This window comes from Balaenoptera borealis, assembly GCF_965194805.1.
Source record: "Balaenoptera borealis genome assembly, chromosome: 2".
Classification (NCBI taxonomy): Eukaryota; Metazoa; Chordata; class Mammalia; order Artiodactyla; family Balaenopteridae; genus Balaenoptera; species Balaenoptera borealis.
This window is the reverse complement of record NC_138867.1, coordinates 12,958,736-12,980,747: the sequence shown is the minus strand read 5'-3', so window position 1 is coordinate 12,980,747 and position 22,012 is coordinate 12,958,736. Positions and strand designations below refer to the sequence as shown.

General features: G+C 53.5%; 1 protein-coding gene across 7 annotated transcripts in view; it reads right to left on the bottom strand.

Annotated features, from left to right (window-relative positions):
- TRIO (trio Rho guanine nucleotide exchange factor) overlaps positions 1–22,012 on the bottom strand; it is a 373,499-nt gene that overhangs the window by 2,707 nt on the left and 348,780 nt on the right. For all 7 annotated transcript variants that reach the window (XM_082381867.1, XM_082381868.1, XM_082381865.1 and 4 more), the window contains 15 exons: positions 21,177–21,266; positions 20,483–20,575; positions 19,707–19,757; positions 19,364–19,441; positions 18,181–18,372; positions 16,802–16,979; positions 13,756–14,555; positions 9,602–9,849; positions 7,948–8,086; positions 7,096–7,123; positions 6,736–6,898; positions 6,332–6,453; positions 4,901–4,979; positions 2,981–3,181; positions 289–427 (listed from right to left, as the gene is read on the bottom strand). In XM_082381867.1, the coding sequence (XP_082237993.1) occupies positions 289–427; positions 2,981–3,181; positions 4,901–4,979; positions 6,332–6,453; positions 6,736–6,898; positions 7,096–7,123; positions 7,948–8,086; positions 9,602–9,849; positions 13,756–14,555; positions 16,802–16,979; positions 18,181–18,372; positions 19,364–19,441; positions 19,707–19,757; positions 20,483–20,575; positions 21,177–21,266 (2,601 nt within the window). The remainder of the gene's footprint in view (positions 1–288; positions 428–2,980; positions 3,182–4,900; positions 4,980–6,331; positions 6,454–6,735; positions 6,899–7,095; positions 7,124–7,947; positions 8,087–9,601; positions 9,850–13,755; positions 14,556–16,801; positions 16,980–18,180; positions 18,373–19,363; positions 19,442–19,706; positions 19,758–20,482; positions 20,576–21,176; positions 21,267–22,012) is intronic.

Genomic DNA, 22,012 nt, shown 5'->3' with positions numbered 1-22,012 from the left:
ACCCTGCTCCAGCCCCAACCCGACCCAGCGACACTCACAGGAACCCCCTGAAATCGCAAGAAATGTCTGAAGACCTCACACGTTTACCTGGTACTTTATTGCTTGTGTATATCCAACGTTTAAAAACAGAGATTAGAAATCACTGCTCCCATCTCCCACCCCTTGTGTTGGTCCCCAGTCCCCGCGGGCTCCTGGCCTGGCTTCAGAGGACAGGCCGAGAGTGGGCTCTGCATCCCGCGTGGCCGCGCTGGGGTCCCTCGGCTTTCCCGTCCCCGGGGCCCCACTAACCTTTAGGTCCAGGTGTGCTATCCTGCAGTTGTGAAGGTAACGGACGGCTTCCAGAACCTCCCCCAGATATGCCCTGATCTTCCCCTCCGTGAGGTTTCCCCATCGCACCACACATTCCAGGAGCCGTCCCTGGTCAGCCCTGCAGAGGGAGGAATGCGCGTTACGGTGCAGGTCGCTTTAGACCCGTCTCCTGCGATATACGCGTCACCTCCGTGCCCCGTTGTCACTGTTCTGTCAGCTTTTGGGGATCATACCTCTACCTGAAGGCAGGACGGGATCAAGAGGGCAATTTCTTTTTAAGCTCACTGTGGAGGCACAAGTGGGGAACAAGGCATCTGGACCCACAGAGGGAACTGGGAGGCGGAGATGGGTGCACCCAGGCTCCCCAACCCCGCCCCCAGCAGGCTTGACTCACACCCTGCCCCTTGGATGTGAGCACAAGACCTGGGCAAGCTGCCTGGCAGTGCCTGGCACACAGCAGGCGCTCTGCAGGTACCTGCTGGAGGAGGGGATGATGTGGGACCACCTCCCCAAGCCTTGGTCTCGCCATCTGGAAAACGGGTCATGTGACGGCTGAACGAGAGAACGTTAAGACACATACAATACAGTGAGGGCTTCACGTTGGGCTCAAAGTCTTCCTACTGTGAAATTACTTCTAACATTTAAAAAACACCTATACAGAGCTGCCCCGTGCCAGGGACTAAGTGCTTTCTATCAATTCATGTAATCCTCACGACAACTCTCTGGGAAGAGTGTTTTATGGTCCCCATTTTACAGATGAGGAAACGGAGGCACAGAGAAGGTATGTAACTTTCCCAAGGTCACACAGCTCATAAGGGAAGGCTAGACTTGCAATGAGGTGGTCTGGCCCCAGTCTCCCTGAACACCGGGCTAGGCTACCCCCTTTGCAAAACAGAAATTTATGGAAACATCAGCCACCTGTTTCGTAATGTCAAGTAATCAAGGGAACTTTGGTAGTAAGTAGTTTGTTACGAAAATAAACCCTATTAACAGCAATGATGAGGCCAAACCATTTAGTTTCCAGTGAAAAGAAATGACAGCTGAATGCACTGAAAATGTAAACCAGAAACCGAGGTCCTGCAGGAGATTTCTGACAAGGACTCTAGGACTCTCTTTCTGTTGCAACTCCCCGGGGAAGATGAGCAGAGGCTTTTAGTCACCAAGCTTCTAGAGCCAGAAAGTGCCTTCCCCGGTACTGAGGGCCCACAGGGCCCAGGCCTCTGCCTGGACATCGTTTTAGCCCCGTAACGATCCCTCAAGTAGCTGAGAGTCCACGGGAGCCGAGGTTGAGAAACAAGCCCCAGGTCCGCCGACCTGCCCTTCGCACACGACGGCCAGCCTTGGGCGGCTGGGGAGGGCGGAGGTCCTTCCTGCTCCCTCCGCCATCTGGGAGGTTTGTTAGGCCGGAGAGAGGGCTGAACAGGCCCCGGGAGATGCTCCAGCGGGAGCCCTGGGCGGGGACACCCTCAAAACATCCCTTCCCCGGGGTCGGCGGGGAGCGGGGCTGGGGCTGGACCTGGCGCCGAGGGCCCTGCAGCAGCTGCACCTGTGAAGGCTGTGACACGGAGACACTTCCAAACTCCTTACGAATGTGACCGATGGGATGGCGGGTGCGGGGCCTCAAGGGAGTCCCCGCGAGCAAGGAGCCCATGGTCCCTGTGACCGCGCCCCGCGCGCTCCACGGCTGGTCCTCCTGCCAGGCCCACTCTTCCCAACAACGCGTCAAGGACTAGGAAATGGCACAAAAGATGGTGCTCTGGCCAATGGAAACGAACTCGTGAATCCAAGTAAATGTATGAAATGACTCCCCCTGAAAAGGAGGACTAGGAATTTCAACAAAGCTACATGACGAGGTGTCTCAGAGAGACCAGAATGTTCTAAGGGCAGGGCTTCTCAACCCGGTGTTACTGATACTTTGGGACAATGGTCCTCTGTTGCAGGGCTGCCCTGTGCCCTGCGGGACGGCGAGCTGTGACCAGCAAAACGTCTGCAGACTGTGCCAAATGTCCCCTGAGGGGCAAAATGCCCCCAGGCTGAGGCCCCCTGCTCTTGGGTCAGAGGTCTCACACTTTATCTTTAAACGACTCCAATGTTTCCCGAGATGGCACACAGGGCCCAGTAAGCACCACGGGGACTAGCGGGCTGCCCTGGGGGGATCCACCCCCCTCCAGAGGGCGCATCTACGCTCCCGTTCTCATCACCCTTGGAGGGGCAGGATGGGCCCCAGGGCAGAGCTGGATGCCGAAGCATCAGACACGAGCAGGTCTGAGCCAGCCCGCTGCAGGCGCCCACCAGCCGGCCTCGCCCAGCTGGGCAGACACACGGGATCAGGTCAGCCCGAGGGCACGAGCAGGGGTGTGGTCTGCAGAGGCCTGGCCTCCCAGGACCTTTGGGAACCAGGGGGCATCTCCAGGTTGGCTGAGACGCCCGAGGGAGCCTGGGTGGGGAGCATTTTGATGCTAGGTTTGTGCTTCCTTGTCAGGCAGCTATACTTCCCTCTAGCACTGCTGGAAAGCTCTAGAACTATGGTCTCTGAGAGCAGACGTGTGTTTTTAGAAGTTCTGTGAATCCTAAAATCCTGATTTCTATACTTCTTAGAGAATAAACAGCAAGACCACTTGGGATTGAGGCCGAGCACCACAAAGAGGAGAGGCAGCTGGCGCGTACGCACATTTCCAGAACCAGGACGTAGCTGGTGGAGGTCTCGAAGGTGTCGAGGAGGCCAACCAGCAGCGGATGCTGGAGGTTCTGCAGGATTCCGAGTTCGTGGGTGACCTGGTCGCGCTTCATCAACTTCTTGTTCACGAACTTAGTGGCCACTGCTCGTTTGGTGCCCTTCTGATCGCATTTCTTAACGACAGAGAATCTGCCCCTAGAAGACAGGTGGAGAAGACCATTTTCAGAGGACTCTGAGCGTGTCACGGAGAAAAGACTCTTTTGACCCAGGCAGCCTCCCCAGCTGGTGGCCCCGCTCTCCCCGGCACCAGCGGAGGGGCTGCAGCCACGCGACGGCCCCGAGGAAGCCTGCCTGTGCCTGTCCTGTCTCCTCCCCTCCCCTCCCAGAGGCGGGCTCCGTCTGGCTGAGGACAGCCACGTGACGTCCTCCCGCTGCTGAACGGAGCAGCCGTGACATCGTGACATTCACCAGGCGGCTTCCACCTTGCTCTCATGGAAACCTCGCCGCGCGAAGAAGCTTGGAACGGACTACTAGGTGGCCCCTGGGCACCCCATGCCCCCCACTTCGGACGGGAGCGTCGACTGTCGTCCCCGTGTCTGTCTTGCCGCTGCAGGATGTGAGTCGGGGGGCTGGTAACTCATCTCTAGTTTGTGGTCTCCAGAGCTGCACCCAGCGAACCACATCCAGGAAGCCTCAGCTGCACCTCGACTGGATCCGGATAACAAGATCCTGGACCTCAAGCCTGAGCGGGCTGCCACGGTGGGATGAGATTCGGGGGCTGGGGAATGCAGACTGCGGGGAGGAAGGTGGGCACACTGCTTTGCCCCTCCTCCCACAGACAGGCGGAGTCTCTTTCTCCTCCCTTGGACCTGGGCTGGCGGGTGGCTGTTTGCGTCCACAGAATGTGGACAAAGTGTGGTGGTTAATTTCTGAAGCTGGGCCCTGAGAGGCTGCAGCCTCTGCTTCTGCGCTCCCGGGCTGCGTCTGCCATCACACGAGGAGGCCCAGGGTGAACGTCTACGTGGAGAGAGGCCACAGACACGCGGGTGAGGCATGGGGGTGCCAGCTGACCGAGCCCAGGAGGGACCAAGAGAATAACTGTCCGGTCAGTGGCACGCTGCACGAAGGGATACATCTCTGCTGCTCCGGACAGCAGGGCTGAGCCTCGTGCGGCGACAGGTGACTGACGGGCGCCTCGGGCTGACCCACACAGGCGTGTGCGTGGATCCCTGGAGCCAGCGGACCAGGAGTGGCCACCGGAGTGTACGAGGCCGCTGCGGGGGGTTCTTGGAAAGCTTTTAACGGGGACAAGCCCAGCTGTCACGCTTCTGACCTTCTTCTTGCCCTACGGGACGTGACAGGAGGTGCGGCTGAGTGCCGTGCCGCGGCAGAAGGGGCGGGGTGACCGAGGGCGCCGCTGAGCCACCGCCTGAGCCCGGGCTGCCGTCCGGAGGGGAACGGCCCCTCTCTGTCGAAGCCCCCTCTTGGTCTACGCAGGGGGACCCTAAATCTCCAGGCACAGCTGAGACCTGGAGGACACATTCAGCCCCTCTCAACTGGGTTCCAGAGAATAATGTCCCATGAGAAAGGGTCTGAGTGACTCTTCCCTGGATTCTCCCAAGGATGGGGCGTAGCTAGTGCTGTCCTGGACACGGAGCAGGAGGGAATTCATCACATCACCGGACGGCTCACGGTATTAAGCCTTAATTCTCTCTTGGAACCTGCACTGGAAATCTCCTCCTCACTTCCTCAGTGTTTAATACCAAAAGGCAATTACAGGTTACATTTCGGATGTAATACATCTAACTTCCAACTGCTGGCAAAATCCGCCATTGAACTTTCTCTGTGGGCTCCTAGAGTCGTGTCTCTCACTCTGCGATCTCGGGGCGGGGGGCTCCGGGTTCTCCGCCGTACCTGCCAAGCTCAGCCACTTCGCTGTAGAAGCAGTCAAAGTTGTCCTTCCAGGTCACCATGATGCCATCACTCCCTGGACCTGCAAGAAAGGCAGCATCTCCCTGAGCCTGGCGTACGGGGCGCCTCTCGGGGAAGGAGACTAGAGCCCTGCGCTGTCCAACGTGGCAGCTGCCTGGGCCTCTGTGCATCTGAACGGAGGCTCGTGGAAATGGAGACGCACCAGAAGTACAAAATCCACACTGCGCTGGGACTTAGTATGCGACAAAGATGGATTTATGTGACAGAAATAAACACACACTTGCTTTTCCATTATTTTCCCATTTGCACTTCCGTAAGACCATTCCTATGAACAGCCTTCTGCCTCCCTAAGCTCCCTTGCTTTCATCAGTGATTTGTTAAAAAAAAAAAAAAAAAAATCACCTGTATACTTTTTGTGACATCTTTTAAAAATCAGAACATTGGTGATTCTCTACTGTCAAATTCAAAATTATCTTCCTTTCCTGCGCTGTGATCCAAAAACCAGAACCCTTCCCTTCTTTGACTTATGAGGTTAAAATATATGGGATTAAGATATACAGCATAAAAACTTCTAAAGACAATTCTGTTTACTGTCTACACACAGGGCACTCCTGGACTCAATTCATATTTTAGTCCTTTTATTTATTTACTTACCATAGGTTTAAAAAATTGGTTTTATTTAATTTATTTAACTTATTTTAGTTCTTTAAGTGTCACTCTAGGAGGCTGCATCCTACACCTGGTGCAGCTGGAGGACCCAGGAGAAATCTCAGCAGCCCTGGGCTGGCACAGCTGTGAAACGGCAGCTGGGAATCAGCCAGGACGTGTTGCTCACTAAGCATCTGCATACGTCAAGCGCATCTACAGGAAACGCTAAAAGGCCTAAGATACGAGTTCTGCTGCCAGCAGCTCAGGGTTTAGCTGAGGAGAGAGATCAGACCTTGCTGGGCATGGAGAGAGCAAGGGCTTTAGCCCCACCAGGGTCGTCCCGCGCTCATGGAAGGGCTGGGAGGACACACCCTCTGGAAGGGCTGTTATGGGCTAGGACGGTACACAGAGCCTGCTCGGGGCTCACCCACAATCCCATCTTTCCTTTCTTTTCATTCTATTCTACATGAGACTGACTGAGGATAGCTGCTCTTAGAGCTAAAGCATCAACTGAACAATCGGACGAGTGAGAAGTTGGAGACGAGAATGTATTTTGAGCACAGGCTGCCTTGCTCCCACCTGGAGGCTGGACCAGAGGCTCACACGCTCAGTGGCCGTGGGCAGAAGCCCTCACCGTGCTCCTCCCCTGCCCGAGGGCACCCGCCTGGGTGTCCCAGAGGCTGGCCTGCTCCTTGCAGCCCCCGAGTGACTTGTCACGTATCTCAGGCCACATCGAGGGTGTGTGGGGCTCGGGGTGCAGCTTACCTAGAACCCTCAGACTGGCTGAAGACGAGGCTGACCCCATGTCGTTCACTGCGATGCATGTGTAGATGCCGTCGTCCTCGGTGGTCACACCAACGATCTTCAGAGCGGCCTCTCCCAAGTCACTGCCACAGAGGAGGGCACACGGCGTTCAGAAAGGCTCAGCTCTCCCCACCGCCAGCCCCCCGACCTCTCTCCTTCGGGGTCACAGGAAATAAGGAGCTCAAATGCTGATGGGCAATTTCAAGTGGGATTTCAATCCTAGCTGCACACCCAGGTATGACTCCTTCCCTCACGGGAGACGTCCCAGGGCCAGAGGTGACCCAGGTAATCGGCCGCGTCAGTCCCAGTGGAACGAGGTCATGCTCACCGCCTGTGAAACTGACCCCCGAGGGGGCTTCCCTCACCTGTAGGAGATGCTGTAGTGACCATCGCTGTTCAAGGTGTTGTGTTCAGGGCCCTTCCAGGTGACCGAGGCCTTGGGGCGGCCACAGACCCGACATCTAAGAACAACGGTCTCCCCTGTCTCACACGTGACCTCGCTCAAGGGAATGACGAATTCTGGGGGAACTACGTGAGAAAGGAGTCAGTAACGCTGGTCACCCAGCCCCCCTCTTGTGCCCACCAACCTCCCCCAACAAATGAATGAGATGCTGCCCAGGCCCAGAGCGCCACAGAAAGCCCACGTCCACAGGCTACACTCGAGTGTCCTGACATGCCCCGTAGACCCACCCTCTAAAGTCTACAAGAAAAAGAACAGAACTCACCGTCATAGATGTAGTTGGGATTGAGAAGCTGAAACGGAAAAAGCGCACAGCTATTAACCAGATACATGAGCTACTCTGAGAAATACTGCTTCTATTCTAGGGCTACAGTTGTTGTTGAAAGATGAGAGGAAACACGACTTGGTTTGCCTGCGTATCAATCAAAACTGACCACATTCCGACTGCCTTTGAATGTACCGGAAGGCTTCGTGTCACACAGATGGAGGAGAGATTGTTCTTCCTACGCACAAACGCACAAATGCTGCTCACACTCAGAGAAGTCCCCTTTACTCATCCCATGGGCTGAGTCCAGCAGGTCCCCGAACCGCCCCCTTCTGCAGAATGGCCAGGGCCCTGACTCAGGGGCCTCGAGTTCCCCTCAGGAGGTATTTCCTTTCTCCCCAGGCAAAACCTGCACAGGTTTAAGGCAATCTGATTACAGGAGTAAAGTGGACTGAAGCACCCGCCGAGGGAATCTGCTGCAGCAGTGAACCTGCGTCTCGGTGTCTGGTCACTTCCCCTGTGGTCTGAGCCACAGCTGCTCTGTGCCCCGTCTGCTTCTGAGGTCCTAGTGTCTGCTCCCTCTGGGAATCCAGCGGCCTTCTTTGTAAGCTACACATGCGCCCGCTCAGGGGTTCACCCGTACACCCGGTTCCTCGGAATACGTATGCATACCTGCGCCACACCGCCCATGAGAGCCCCCTACAAAGCCCTGCGGGTCTGCTCACAGGGCAGAGAGAGGCGGGTTGCTGCCAGGCAAGGCTGGGCGCCAGGTCCGCGACGGCTCCTCCTGGGCCGGCACCAGCCCTGCGTGCTCCCCGAGGAGCACAGGTTCCTGGAGACACCCGTGCTCACCTTCACAGATACCTTGTTGCTGAGTCCTTCCCGAGACTTCCGATAACCGTTCTCTAACTTGCCTTCCCGTTTGCCGTCTTTATCTTTTTTCTCAGATTTTTTCCTTAAACGGAGTGCTGTGTGCCAAGATGTTGACTTCCTAGGGGGACCACAACACATTGTCAGTATTACGCCTTCCTGGTGCTCAGCAAACAATTCCTGAAAGCATCAGAGAAAAGCGGACTGTCCAATTTACGTGGATATAGGGTGACTGAGATTCCTTTAGCAACAGCGATCTCTGCGAAGGAAAACTTTTCTGCGATTCTCAATGACCAGAGATAAAAGCCAAGTTCCTTAAATCAAATTTTAAGGATTAAATATAAAGGTGTCTGTGATGGTTAATTTTACGTATAACTTGACTGGACCTAAATATTTGGTCAAACATCATTCTGGGTGTTTCCAGATGAGATTAACATTTTAACTGGTAGAGTGAAGCAGACTGCCCTCCGGAGTGTGGTGGGTCTCATCCAATCAGTTGAAGGCCTGAGTCGAACGAAAAAAAGACCAGCCTCCCTAAGCATGAGGGAATTCTCCAGCAGAATACCTTCAGACTTTACCTGCACCACTGGCTCTCCAGGGCCCCCAGCCTGCTGGCCCACAGTGCAGGTCTGGACTCACCAGTCTCCACAACTGTATGGTTACAATAACCACCCCCTGACCACACATACACCCTATTGGTTCTGTTTCTCTGGAGAACCCTAATACAGGGTCTAAGAATATTTTTGAGGAAACAAAGTATAAAATGGGATTCTTGAACAATGTACTAGAATAAAATATCTCTGTGTATCAAGGAGAAACAGGACAAGGGACCGTCATGGAAGATGGGCTCTTTGTAGCCTGAACCCAAGCCTGGACTCCCCATGGGGTGTAGGCGCTTAGCCCAGAGGTCTGGGGCAGTGCTGGAAGGGTCGCCAGTCTGGGCTGCAAACCAGCCAGGGGTACTGCCATGCTTGGAGAGGAACGTGACCACCGCCTGTGCCTTTGAGTCTGGTCTTTTGTGTTGAAGCCTCTGGAGGCTTAAAAATCACAGTTTTGCGATGTTTCCACGGCCAGAAGCCATCTGGCTGGCGTCTCCCACAGCCAGAGAGATTCAGGGAAGGGCAGAGTTTGAAAGCAGCCCCTGAATTCAGTTTTCTTTAAAGTAATGTTTAACGCGGCAAAATTGGTTTCAAGTTACTTGACTAAAGTAACCTAGTATACATAAGGCACGATGGCAGTGGCATCACACGGATCTTTAGTTGAAGCTTACGGAACGAGGACGTCAATGATGCACCCTCAGCATGCCCGATACGAGTCAGGGGCCCTTGGAAAGTCCTCACCCCTCTCCCAAGACCTCTGGGAACTAAAATATCACGATGCTCTGTCTAGCAGCTTAAAAAAGCTATGTGTGTGCAAATGCAGGTTAGTAAAAGAACCCATCAGAACAGGTATGAGAGATGGAACCCGCCCCACCTTCACGGTGGGGCTCCACACTGTGTATAGAGATGACCCGCTTCAACAGACCACAGCACTGCTTTCTCTCAACGGGCTTCACCCTCCCAGGGCCTCTGTGCCTCGTCTGTGCTCAGCAACGCCTGCCCCCCACCCCGCCATGGCCGCCCCGCCAGGCACTCACTTGAGGGTCCCGTCGGGGTTCTCCATGATGACTGCGCTGGTATGCCCCAGGACGAAGCCCGGAATCCAGCCCTCGGCTGCGGGGCACTGGTCAGTGGCGGCTCGGAACACCAGAAACATGTTCTGTTGATTGCTGGCCAGAATTTGAACGACCTCTCCTTGATAGACGTTTATCTCATCCTCCTTCACTGCCGTGTAATCGTGTGTCACCAACATGGTGGAGATGTTGCTACTGCTGCTACTTTCACTCTGTAGAGGGAAAGATGAACAAAAAGGCAGAGGGGAGCTGAAATGGGATCTGATGACACGAGGTCGCTCGTCTGCGTGCGCCACGGCACGACGGCCCAGAGCAGGGCCCACTGGACGGACGCCTCCACACTCTTTAGCTAACTTGGTGCCTCTTTTTCAGTAACTGACCATCAGGATTTCTCTAGAAAGCAATTTAGGAACGATCTAAAAAAAATAAATCCCAGCGATGATGACACTTTACTTTGGAAGCTTGATTATTTCAGTCCCATCTTCCTTGCACCATCAGAGGAATGGCTCATTCTCACGCTGATGCCATGCTGGGTTCCATCTATGTCACAGTCATGTCACTGTGACTGTCATGCTGCTGGCATCCCTAACCATTTCCACCTTTTTTCCCTTCTAAAGGAAGAATGCGGGACACCTGAAAAGCAGACCAACTACTGTTCTGCTCTCATGGAGAGCTGCTCTGCCTCCTGTATGTATCCCTGGGTGGGTGGTCCTCCTGTGAGCGTGATGATTCAACCGTCCTGAAGGTGCGGCCGTCATGGGGACGGCACAGCATCGCAGAGCAGCTGTGGACACCACCGGCCTCACAACTCAAGTTTCGGGGACAGCCCCTGGCGTGGGAAAGCCTATCTTCCCCTTATCTTGGAGTCCCAGTGGTACCCAATGTCTTCAGGTCACCATTGTGCCTTTAGTGTCCATCACAGTGACTGGCACGTAGCAGGCACTCAATACGTGTCCAGTAACTCACTCAATGGGGCAAGACTGCAAAAGTTAAACACAGATCATTTCTCAAGACCATCTACTCAGGTTCACAAGCTGAGTGCTGTTAGCTGCTGAGTAGAAGAAACGCAGATGGTGTTTGTCCCAAGCTGTCATTTACCAAGTGACCCCTCTGTTCCAGGGGAGGAGGAGGAAGCTGAGACCTCCAAATCCTGAGCTACATCTTGTTCAATCCTCTCTGTCAACAGCTGGGATGTGGAAGTGGTGTCAGGTGCCCCACTGGCTTGTTCTCAGGGGCTCCCACCGAAGATGCTCTCTGGCCATTCACGGCTTCCCAGGGCTCCGCTGCTTCCCTCCGCTGGTCTCTCGGATGTCTGGGGCAGGTCCTGGGTCGGTGTAGACGTGACTGTCAGAAACCTTGCCATACGCCTGACAGCCCTGGGCTACTGAGCTGGTACTGGGACACACCGGAGTAGACGGCTGACCACGGTCAAGGAGCCTGTGTGCTGGGAATTCCAGGGGCCAGGACTCTAGGCCCACAGTGGGTGGTGAAGTTAAATACACCGGAGTGCCAGGTTCTCGGTCCTGTCGCGGCTGAGGAGCCTGGTACGTGTTCCCGTCCCTCATGGATGTCCACGTCGGGCTTTGGCCTGTGCACACCCCTTCATGCAATTTTATCCTTTTAGCATGACTTACATAGCAACACCCAAGAGTGTTGAGACTACAAAGCCACATTTGCTAGAAAATGTAAACAAAACCAACTTCTGTGGCACAGCTCTTTTTTATCATATAGCGTACCACCCTTTGTCTCGTAATGCGAGTACTTTGCCACGATAATAATGCTATTAGTAGTTTCTGAAAACTTCCTATGTCCCAGTCTAAGTATGAGGCATTTAAAAATCGATCTCAATTAATGCCAGTGAGCACGATCACCACTCCCTTACAGGGTGGAGGTTAGGAATTTGCACGGGTCACCCGGCCTCTGAGAGAAAGGCAGGGCTGTCCTTCTATTGCTGCCTGGTGGGCGGACGCAGGGAGGTTCTGCATCCGCGTTTGGGGGCTGGCGCAGTCACTGCCTGGGTTGATCCACATCCACTCCGCTCTTGCTCTCAGCAGAACTTTCCAGAAGGTGTGCGTTGAAGGAGGAAGAAGGACCTGGGCCGTGGGTTAGGCACAGCTGCTGGGCTGTGACCGCAGACAGCTTCACGGAAGCAGACAAGGAGGGAGGCCGCCGCAGCTGACCGCCAGGGGGATAAGATAGTCTGAATGGGTGGGAGCAGGCAGGGCGGTAGTTCTTCTTAACCGAAAAACGCAAGAGTCCCCGAGGACACTTTCATGCCCATTCTAAGCCTCTCGTGGTCCTCCCAGGCCTCCAGGGCATTTCTGTAAGGCACTCGGACTCACTGGCAGTTTCCCTTTCCAGGTTACCAACCACGTAAGAAACAGTGAGAGGCAGAAATAAGAGGCACCTTTCGCGACCTACAACCTGCCAGGAGGTGTGCCGCCTGCGACGGTGCTGGCTTCAGAGTAAGCACCCCGGGGGGAGCCAGGCAGGGCCGGGAACCGAGCACGCTCACGGGGGGCGCAGGGACCGGCACGGGCTCCCACGCTGGGGCGGGTGAGGGTTCCCTCGGAAGCACAGGCTCCAAGAGCTCCTCAGGCGCTTAGGGGAAAGCGTCCAGGTTAGGGTGGCCTGAAGAGCTGCTCCCTCGGCCGGTTTCGGAGGGGGTCTCGGCTGCGAGGCCGCGCCTGCACCCTGAAGCCTCAGCTAGGTGCCGGCAGGTGCAGCACCACTGGGCCTCCGCGTCTCTTCCTCTGGCTGACACCGCGCTGACGCCCTCCTGCACACCCAGCATTTCAGAGCTGACTGGAGGCGGAGGGCCAGGCTCTTCTGCAGGACACGGGCAGGCGCCACGCCCGGGACGCTGGTGACGGCCACCGCGGAGGAGGCCCGCCCTGACCGCTCATTTCTGAGAATGAGACTCCAGGGTACATGCACCAAGACCCGTTTTTCAATTTCTTCCTCAATTAAGTATAAAGACCGCGGTTAACAAAATACGTAACAAAAAACAGGAGGAACGAATAAGGCCATGTCCACCCAAACAAGGCATTAACGGAAGTCCAGAGGAAAGAGAGAGACGTGCAAAAGCTGGACTGCTTTCCTTCTTTCTTTTTTTATAAAGAGAGACACAGACCCTTTTAGGGAAATGTATTTAAAAATTTATAAAGCGATCAAACACACACGCATTAGAACAGTTCTATTCCCTCACGCATGCCTTGAGGACGGTGTTGCGGGTCAGACCACCTGCCGTGTGGGAAGCAGTCGGGTAGGACAGGGAGGAAGCCAGAGGATGGGGGCAAAGACCCCCAGTAACCCTCCTGCTGAGAACGCGGATAGTGACCGGTGATGCCCCGCGGCGCCCGCAGCCCGCACTGCGCCCCCTGCCGGACAGAGCGCGGGCGCTCGGAATCCAGCCTGCCTGCGCCTCCGCTCCCAGCCGCTGGCCAGAGCCCAACATCCAGGGGCCCTAAAGCAGTCTCTCTCTCTTCCACCTTCCACAGTGAAACTTTTTCTTTCTTTTTTTTTTTTTTCCCCCCACTGTGTCAGCTTAGCTTGCTTTGAGTTGCCGTTGGAAATTTCTTGAGGGATTTTTTTTTTCTTTTTTCAGCAGATGAGTCAAAAACGCTGCAAAGATTAATTTAAGGCATAAAAGGGCACAACCAAGCGACGAGAAGAAAGCTTAGAGTGTACAGGTTTCAGTTGACGCAGGAGGTAGACAGCAGGGGCACGGACGCCCCTAAAAGAAGTGTGCGAGGAAGGCAGGGGCGAGAGAGGAAGTTCCCAGATACGCTGCTGCTCGGAAAACGTGAGAGGCTTAGAGACGCTGCATTCGGAAGGTTAATGATGTGCTTCCCCGTATTAAGGAGACACAAACAAAGCAAGGAGCGAGTTAGTAGAGATGAGAGCGCGCCGTCCGCCGGTGGAAGCAGGAGGTTAGAAGGCGTCCCCGCGTGTCCGCGCGGCCAGGGCCCAGGGCGGACGGAGCTGGTGGCCGCGGCGCAGCGGCCGGGAGCCCGGAGTTAGTACGAGGACAGCGGCGGCCACGCGGGAGGTTTAGCAGGAGAGCCGCGGGACAGAGGCAGCGGGGCGGGCGGGCGGAGGCGGCCGGGCGCGCTTACCCCGTTGCTCTGGGTGGACTGCACGGACTGCTCGCTGGCCGAGGAGCACGTGCTCATGCGGTCCGTGTCCTTGCTGGGGGCCGCGTGGCGCTGCGCCTGCCGCTGCAGGGAGTCACTGTCCCCCGGGAAGGTGAAGGAGCCGGGCCGGCTGGCGGGGGAGGCGGGCATGGAGCTCCAGAAGGAGCCCCCCTTCTGCAGGGGGCTGCTGGGGGGCAAGGGCTCCTTGCCGAACGGAGAGGGGAACGCAGCGGAGAGAGGAGAGTTCAGAGGCGAGATGGCCCCGGGCCTGGGCTTGCCCGGCGGCAGGGAGCCCGGGCCGCTCCGCGCCTCCTTGGCGGGTCCGTCCTGATGCGCGCCCGCGGCGTTCCCGGCCGCCTTCCGGGGGCTCTCCAGCACCTTCATCTTGGGGATCGGCTCCGCTTCTCGCTCGGGACCTTCGGGCTCTCCGCTGGGGGGCGCCCTGGCGGGCTGGCCGGCCTCCGGGGCGGGGCTGCTGCTGGGAGGAGGCAGTGACGGGCCGGGAGTGGACATACCTGACATCTTGTCTGCCTCTGCCTGGTTCGAGGCTGCAGAGGAGACCAGCACGGGGGAGTGGTGTCTGACAGGCTGGGGGATCCGGGAGGGCCTGCTTCTGCTCGCGCTGGGGAGGCCGCCGCAGCTGCCGGGACCGCCGCTGTGGTTGCTGCCTGCGCCGCCGCCGCCGCCGCCACTGCCGCCGCCGCCGCTGCTGGGGGCCCCGCCGCCGCCCCCGCCGCCGCCCCCGCTGTGGTTCCTCTGATACTCGATGGGTGATGTCAAGGCTGCAAGACACAGAAGAGACTCGGTCAGGGCACCGAGAAAAGGACGGTCACAGGGGCGGAGGGAAAAGGGGGCACGATGAATGGAAAGGGAGCGCTGGCTTAATGGCCCAGGGTCAAGTCACAGGGTGGCCACCAACTTCCTGTCACCGTCATCCAGAAACCCCCACCCACCCTCCAGGCAGCAGGCTGACACCACCCATCAGGGAAGGCAAAAGAAAAGCTCTTAAATTTAACTACTCTCCTGTCCATGAACGAGCTAAACTGGCCCGGTCAAGGCGTGTGCGAGGGGGGAGGGAGCAGGCGTACAGGGTGACGGAGGAGGTGCGCTGCCGCGGGGAGAAGTTTACTGCCCAGGAGCAGCCAGCACGGCCTAAGCATCTCCGCCAAGTGAAAAGGAGTGGAATCGGCCTGGAGCATCCCAGGCAGATGGCCAGGGTCAACCGTGAGGCCCAGGGCTGCCGGGGGGATTCAGCCGGGACTCCACCGGTCCCAGCTGGCCCCCGCGCTGGGAAAGCTCAGTCCAGCTGCCGCAAAGGTCTTCGTTAAACCAGGGAGCAGTCAGGCAACGAAGAACCTGGCTGGGGGTTACCCCACGCGGAGGTGGTGTTAGAGACCACCCCGGGAAGGGAAGGAGCTCCACAAACCCTTGTGGGTCGTGAAGCTGTCCCATCTCCGGGCTTTAGTGATTCAGTTACGGCATCATCTGCAGGAAAATGCAGGAAACACGCCAGATAAGATACATGGAAACACCAACACAAATTCTTAAAGAGCTAAAACCTTTGAGACGTACGACAATCAGATGTAGCCCCTTCCTGCCTGGGAGGCATGAGGCAGATGTGAAGGAGCATTCTGGAGCCAAACGACACTTGACAAGCTCCGTGTTGGCTGTGGCCCCCCAGCTCACAGGGCGAACGGGAGAGCAGAGTGGGGCGGCAGGCCCGGAGCCCACTCCATTCCCGCCCTCCTTCAACCCTCGGGAAGAGTATCATCATCGGTCTCTAGGCTGAGGGAGCGCCCAGGAAACGTGAACAGCACGGCCCACTCACGCCTGCAATTCGGGAGGCGGTTCATTTTATTTTAAAGAAGATGGTGAAAGTTTAGAGATTTCCCAGTAGTTACCTGCTATGGACTGGCATTCAGTGCAGCACTTAAGAACGACGCATTTAAAGAGACCTGCATTCGCTCACAGTCACGGGAGCAAAACTGTTTTCTCCACGCACAGGAACCGTCCCCCCAGCCATCCAGTTCCAACTGCACATGGAAGAAATGCTCAGTCTACAGTCTGGGCGGGAGCCTGGAGTTAACACTCGGGCAGCTGATTACCCCTTGGCCAAAAATGCCACGTGACCTTGACTTTTCACTGAGTGCCTGTGTTCCTGGCTCCTGAATGTCACTCGAGGTATGGGGGTGGTTTTATGTGACAGAGAGATTAAAGCGTCCTACTGGACCGGGGTGTAGACACAGAACACGGACATGGAGAAAAGGACAAAGACATGACAGTTAAAACCAGAGTCCAAGTCAGTGGCCACCAAGAGAAGCCAGCAGTTTCAGGTCGGGAATATAAAGAGTCGAACTGTCTGCAACGTAAGGTCAGTGCGGTCACTCTCCCTGTGGAGAAGACCTTTCCCCGAGGTGGCTGGCACCTTACTACTGTCCTGTGTTATACTGTATTATTACTGTATTGCTCCTCTAAAATCACTCATGTCATGGAAGTGGGAAGGAAGAAAGATGTCTTGTTTTTATAATGAGGAGGGTGGTGTAGATGTACAATGTGGTCAAACACAAATTTTAAAGTTGCACGCAAGAATGTCTCCAACATCTTTGGCCAGTTACATCTGCTGCCTTAGTTTTTCTCATGCATTTCCTTCCCAGGACAGGGCTCTGGGCGCATGTGGTACGAGAGCCTGTGGGACAGGGTGAATAGTACAGTGGTGAGGGGCACATGGCTGCTCTGAATCTCGACTTTGCCACCAGCAACTCGTGGGACTTGGAGTGAATTACGAATCCACTTTGTGCCTCAGCTTCGCCGTCTATAAAATGGGAATAATATCACTACTTGCCACTTTGGGTCGCTGTGAAGATGAAATGAAGCAATATATAAGGACAGTGCTTAGAACAGAGCCTGGTCCACAGTAAGTGCTCAGTAAGTCCTGTCATTGCTAGCTGTGTGTAACAGGGGAGAGACGAGAAATAGGAATGTGTACATTAGGGAAAGAAAACACGTGCCCAGTAACAACACACATTACCATTTAAAAAATTGCGCTGGTTTTCTAAAATTTGGTTGATTTCATGGATCCATGCTTGCCGAACACTTGGACTGGATGACTGCAAGATGAAGGTCTCCACCACGTCACCCGTCCTTGATGTCAGAGCAAATTTACAGGGATCATTTTCCACGTTTTCCTCCAGGCAAAGGCAACTCATCTTAAAAAAAATTAAAGCATTAGTCTATTTAATTTAGTCTACAATGGCCAAAAGGTAGAAGCAACCTGAGTGTCCATCAACAGGTGAATGGATAATCAAAACGTGGTCTGTATATACAAAGGACTATTATTCAGCCTTAAAAAGGAAAGACACTCTGTCACAGGCTACAACATGGGTGGGCCTGGAGGACATTATGCTACGTGAAGTGGGCCAGCCATAGACAACGCTGCTATGATTCCACTTAGATGAGGCACCCTGGGTAGTCAGATTCCTCGAGACGGTAAGCAGAAGGGTGGCTGCAGGGCTAGGGGGACGGAATGGGGAGCTAGTGTTTAATGAAGGTGAGTTTTACTTTTACAAGATGAAAAGAGTCCTGGAGATGGATGGTGGTGATGGCTGCACAACAGTGAGAACATACTTAATGCCAGTGGGCTGTGCACTGAAAAATGGTTAAGATGGTAAACTTTATGTTACGAGGTACCACAATAAAAAAACTAAAGCACATTTATTTCCACTGCTCAAGTGCAAAGTGAAGTTCATCCTAGGTCAGAACTGAAACCACCGCTTTTTGGTTGAGCTGCCATTTTTACTGCCTCAGAAATCATTGTCTTGCCTTTTTATGACTCCTTTAACTCAGGTACATGGGGATGACCAGGGGTTTAACTAGTAGCCTAAACAGTTAACTAGAAAGGTTAACCTGCTGGGACCTCAGGCCTCCTCTGTCTCACCCTTGGTTTGTCCCCTTTACAAGACTCAGGGCCATCTGCAGTCATTTTATTTGTCTTTTTCTTCTATCAGAGAGCAAGCCAACCTACCTTGTCCATCCCTACAGCCCCTGCCCAGCTCTGAGGGCAGAGTAGGTCCTTGTTGAATGGAGAAGAGAAAAAGACCCTGGGTAAGCTACCCTCTGAACTTAAATAATTTTACATGGTCCTAGAGAAGATGGAGCACAAAAACTAACCAAGATGAGGTCTTCTCATTGTGGTAAAAATGAATGCTGCAGCCACATGTGTAAGACATCAGCCACTGGGGAATACAGACAGTAGACAGACGGAGTGAATTTAAAGGTTCTGAAACGTATTAGAAAATTCTCTAAATATTTAATAAACTAAAGATCAGGACATGTCATAAGAAAGAAACAGTTTATCAGCATGATGGGTACCTGCGTTAACACATGAGAAAACAGGCAAACACAAGTTACCTTGATACTGTTCTTGAACAGGAATCCTGGCACGGAGAAGCCCTTTTTTTTATCGAGCGGCTCACTGAAAATGACGATCTGCTCAAAGAGGAACACCCGCCTCTCTTTGCATCGAGGCAGAAGCCCCGTGTCTTGGTCCGTGACCAAGAACGTGTCCTGCAAGAGCAGCTTGCCCTGGGCAACAATTTTACCCTAGAACACGGAGAAGGGGGCAAAGAAATAGGAGAAGAAAACATTGCATTCGCAGTTAAGACACAGGAAGTTCTGTTTTTTGTTTTTTAGCTTTCCTCCCACAGAATGCTACATTTTAAATATATTTTTCTTGTATTAATTTATACAGCATAAACATTTCTTTCACTAAAACGAGGTCTTAGCTCCAAACAGAAAAATCATCTAAATAAAATTCTTGCCAACCTCTGTGTAAATCACTGGCCTCAGTTACAGTCAAAGACTGAAAGTGGATCTAAGGATCTAGTTCCCAGTGGAAGAATGCTTCTCAAGGTGCGGTCCGCGGCCCGGTGGCGCCAGCACCCCTGGCTGGACCCGCTCACAAAAGCGCAGGAGCCTGGGTTTTCAGAAGCTCTCCAGGAGAGCCTGTGTGCGCTTTCTGGAGAACCACAGCACCAGCACGTTAAACCCAAATCTCTAGCAAAACAGTAGGCAAGAAAAGTAAAACCTTCCCGTTTTCTTACTTAATAGTCAAATTGAAAAAAAAAAAAAAAGGTTTCTGGTTCTGAATATCTTTAGGGTGCTAATAGGTAATATGTAATCTGAGTAGACTGTCAACTCAGAGAAAAGTCTGTAGACTAACGATGAGCACAGTGACCCTGGGGTCAAACTCCCAGGGCTGACAGACGACAGAAGGACGCGCCCCCTGCTTTCCACTACGCCTCATGCCAGGGAAGGAAACTCCGCTCCTGCGGCAGCAGAGGGCCCAAGAGACAGAGTCCTGCCTGTTCCCGCCACGAGGCGCTGGGCTTTGAGCAGAGGAAGGTCCCCCCCAAAGCAAATCAAATGCACCAAAAGAAGTTGAAAGAAAATATCAATCAGGTTGAAGGACGGTGAGAGAAGCCAGAAAACCAAGCAAAAAGGATCAGCTTTCTCCAGGTGGAGACAAAGAATCCGAGACCAAAGAAAGTGATGGCAGCCAGAGGCCGAGTTTAAAGAAGAACAGCCGCATTACGTCAAATCCTTGCAGCCGCCCGACGTTCATCATGTCGTTGCAGCGCTTGGGGACGATGCACATGACCTCCACGGCTCTCTGCGGGGCGGGGCGGGGCGGGGCGGGGCGGGGCGGGGGGAAAGCAAAGTGAGCGTTCAGTTCCAGAGGGCAAGGCTGGAGCGCTAACCCTCAAATGCCTCTCCTCCATCAGTTCCTCCCCGTCCCCGCCCGCTGGCGTGCAGAGGGCACATCCGGGGCTGGGTAGACCCGCCGTCACCCACTGCCCCCACCCCTCCCAGGGACAGGCTGCTTCGGGGAAGTGCGGGGATTGAGAGAGGAGCCCAGGGCCCGGGGGTGTAAGTACCTCTAGCTCCGATGTATCCAGGCTGGCTTTTTTGGAATACTTGAGGAAGTCCTGCATGGGAAATGGAGAGAAGGGCATGACAAGGGTGATGGTCACACGGCAGTAACCTTTTTGATCACGTGAGACGCCAGGTACTGGGCTAATCCTCGTTTCTCTCTCCCAGTAACACAAAGAAAAGGTATCCTTTTGTGGATTTCAAGGCACAGTAGAGCAAAGTCAGACCAGATCTATCTAAGTGGGTCATGGTTCCTGTTTCACTCCAAGACAAGCGCTCATCTCTCTTTACACCCAGGTTCTAAGTTTTATACATGAAGGAATCTCAGCACCTTTAACAGTCACTTTTATTGTGGAAAATGGTGTGACTTTGCCTTCAGTGGTGCTTAGGAATTTGAATCAATCAAGGGCTACTGCTGAGCCCACAGAGAGGAATAGGCAGGGATTAAATATTTAATTTGATCTGGAGCCCCAAGAGGATTAGAAAATATGTAAGGTGGAGAGAGCCCAGGAAAGCTCACTAGTATTCAAGATCTGTGGTGGAGAAAAAGCTCACTTTCACGGACCTTTTGGTTCAGAACCTAATGTAAATGATAGTGTAAGGTGTCTTATTAAATTTTAAAAAATTTACTCAAATATTTCAAACCAGAAATGACAAGACTGCTTCATATTTTTTATAGAAAAGATTCCCGTCACCTGCCAAACCCTTCCATCCCCTCACGAGTCTTGTCCTCCCGCCAAATGGGCTCCTGCCCCCAGCACGGGCACCGGCAAAGCCTCACCTTCAGCAGCAGCTGGTACTTCATGATTCTCTGCACTGGTTTGATCAGCAAATCTGTGAGCTGCAGCCTGTGGCCAAGGCGCTGCTTTAAGTCCTGTGGTTTCAAAGTAGAAAGAAGGATCTTAAGTTTTGTCTTTTAAGGTCCCTGTAACTGTCAGAAATGCTAACTAACTACACTGCAGCAGAAGTAATTACTTCTAGAAAAGAGTAAAAAAGAGAAAAGATGCCACGCTGCACACAACCAACAAGTGCTGTGCCTTCGCTCAGAATGTCCAAGTTTGACACTGGAACCTTTCTGAGCTGTTTTTCAAAACAGTCTTTTATGCTTGCCTAAAATGGCCTTCTCTCAATTGCTTTCTTTTATTCATACAAACAAATATTTTATTTCTAGGCTAAAAGCCTAGATCATGAATTATTCTGAATTCGAAATGAGCCTTAAGTTTGAAATTGATTTTTAAAACCCCTTATTTTAACCACGACCCCAGTCCTCTGAATACTAAGGGATACGATCACAGCTTGAATTTACACTCGTTTCTCTGATTTATAGGAAAGAAACACAGGTTCAGAACTCATATAACTGAGGCTAAATTTCCTGAGGATTGCTTAATGTCCTGGGAAACAAATGATATTTCAATTTTTTGAAATCAACTGTAACAAAGGATTCAGAAATACTTTGTTTGTAACTTAGGTCTTACCTCAAAAAAGGTATCGATGTATTCTGAGACAATGTGCTCAGACTTTGGTTTATTTTGACAATAAACTATGTACATGTGCAACCTTCTCTCCTAGGAATGAAAGGCAAACAGATGGGTTAGAATACAGGCGCACATGCACGTGTCAGCCCATTCATAAAGTAACGTTTCTTAAAACCCCATACTTCACCCGGCAAATACAAGAGGCAGTGAAAGGACACAGTTCTTAATATTAAGCGAAGAATCATTCTTCCCCCTTCAAACCCTGCCAGTGGTCCCAGGAAGCCTGGCTCTTTTCAGGAGGTTAGAAAAACCTCTTTAGTCTCAAATACTGAAGGCAGCGAGCCATCCCTTAATGCCCTGATCCTCAAAGTGTGGTGTGCACACCCCTGGGGTCCCTGAGGCCTTTCAGGGACCCATTAGATCAAAACTATTTTCCAAACAATACTAAGCTGTCATCTTCCCTTTCCGTTGTGCTACCATTTGCAGTGATGTGCAAAACCAGTGGTGGGAGAAACTGCTGGCATCTTAGCAAATATCTTTCACTGCTACACATGCCAGTTTCACCTAAGGATGTCCTTGATGAAGTGGTAAAAATTCGTTGTATTAAAACTCAGCCATGGGGACTTCTCTGGTGGCACAGTGGCTAAGAATCTGCCTGCCAATGCAGAGGACACGGGTTCGAGCCCTGGTCCGGGAAGATCCCACATGCTGCAGAGCAACTAAGCCCGTGCGCCACAACTACTGAGCCTGCGCTCTAGAGCCCGTGAGCCACAGCTACTGAGCCCACGTGCCACAACTACTGAAGCCTGAGTGCCTACAGCCTGTGCTCCACAACA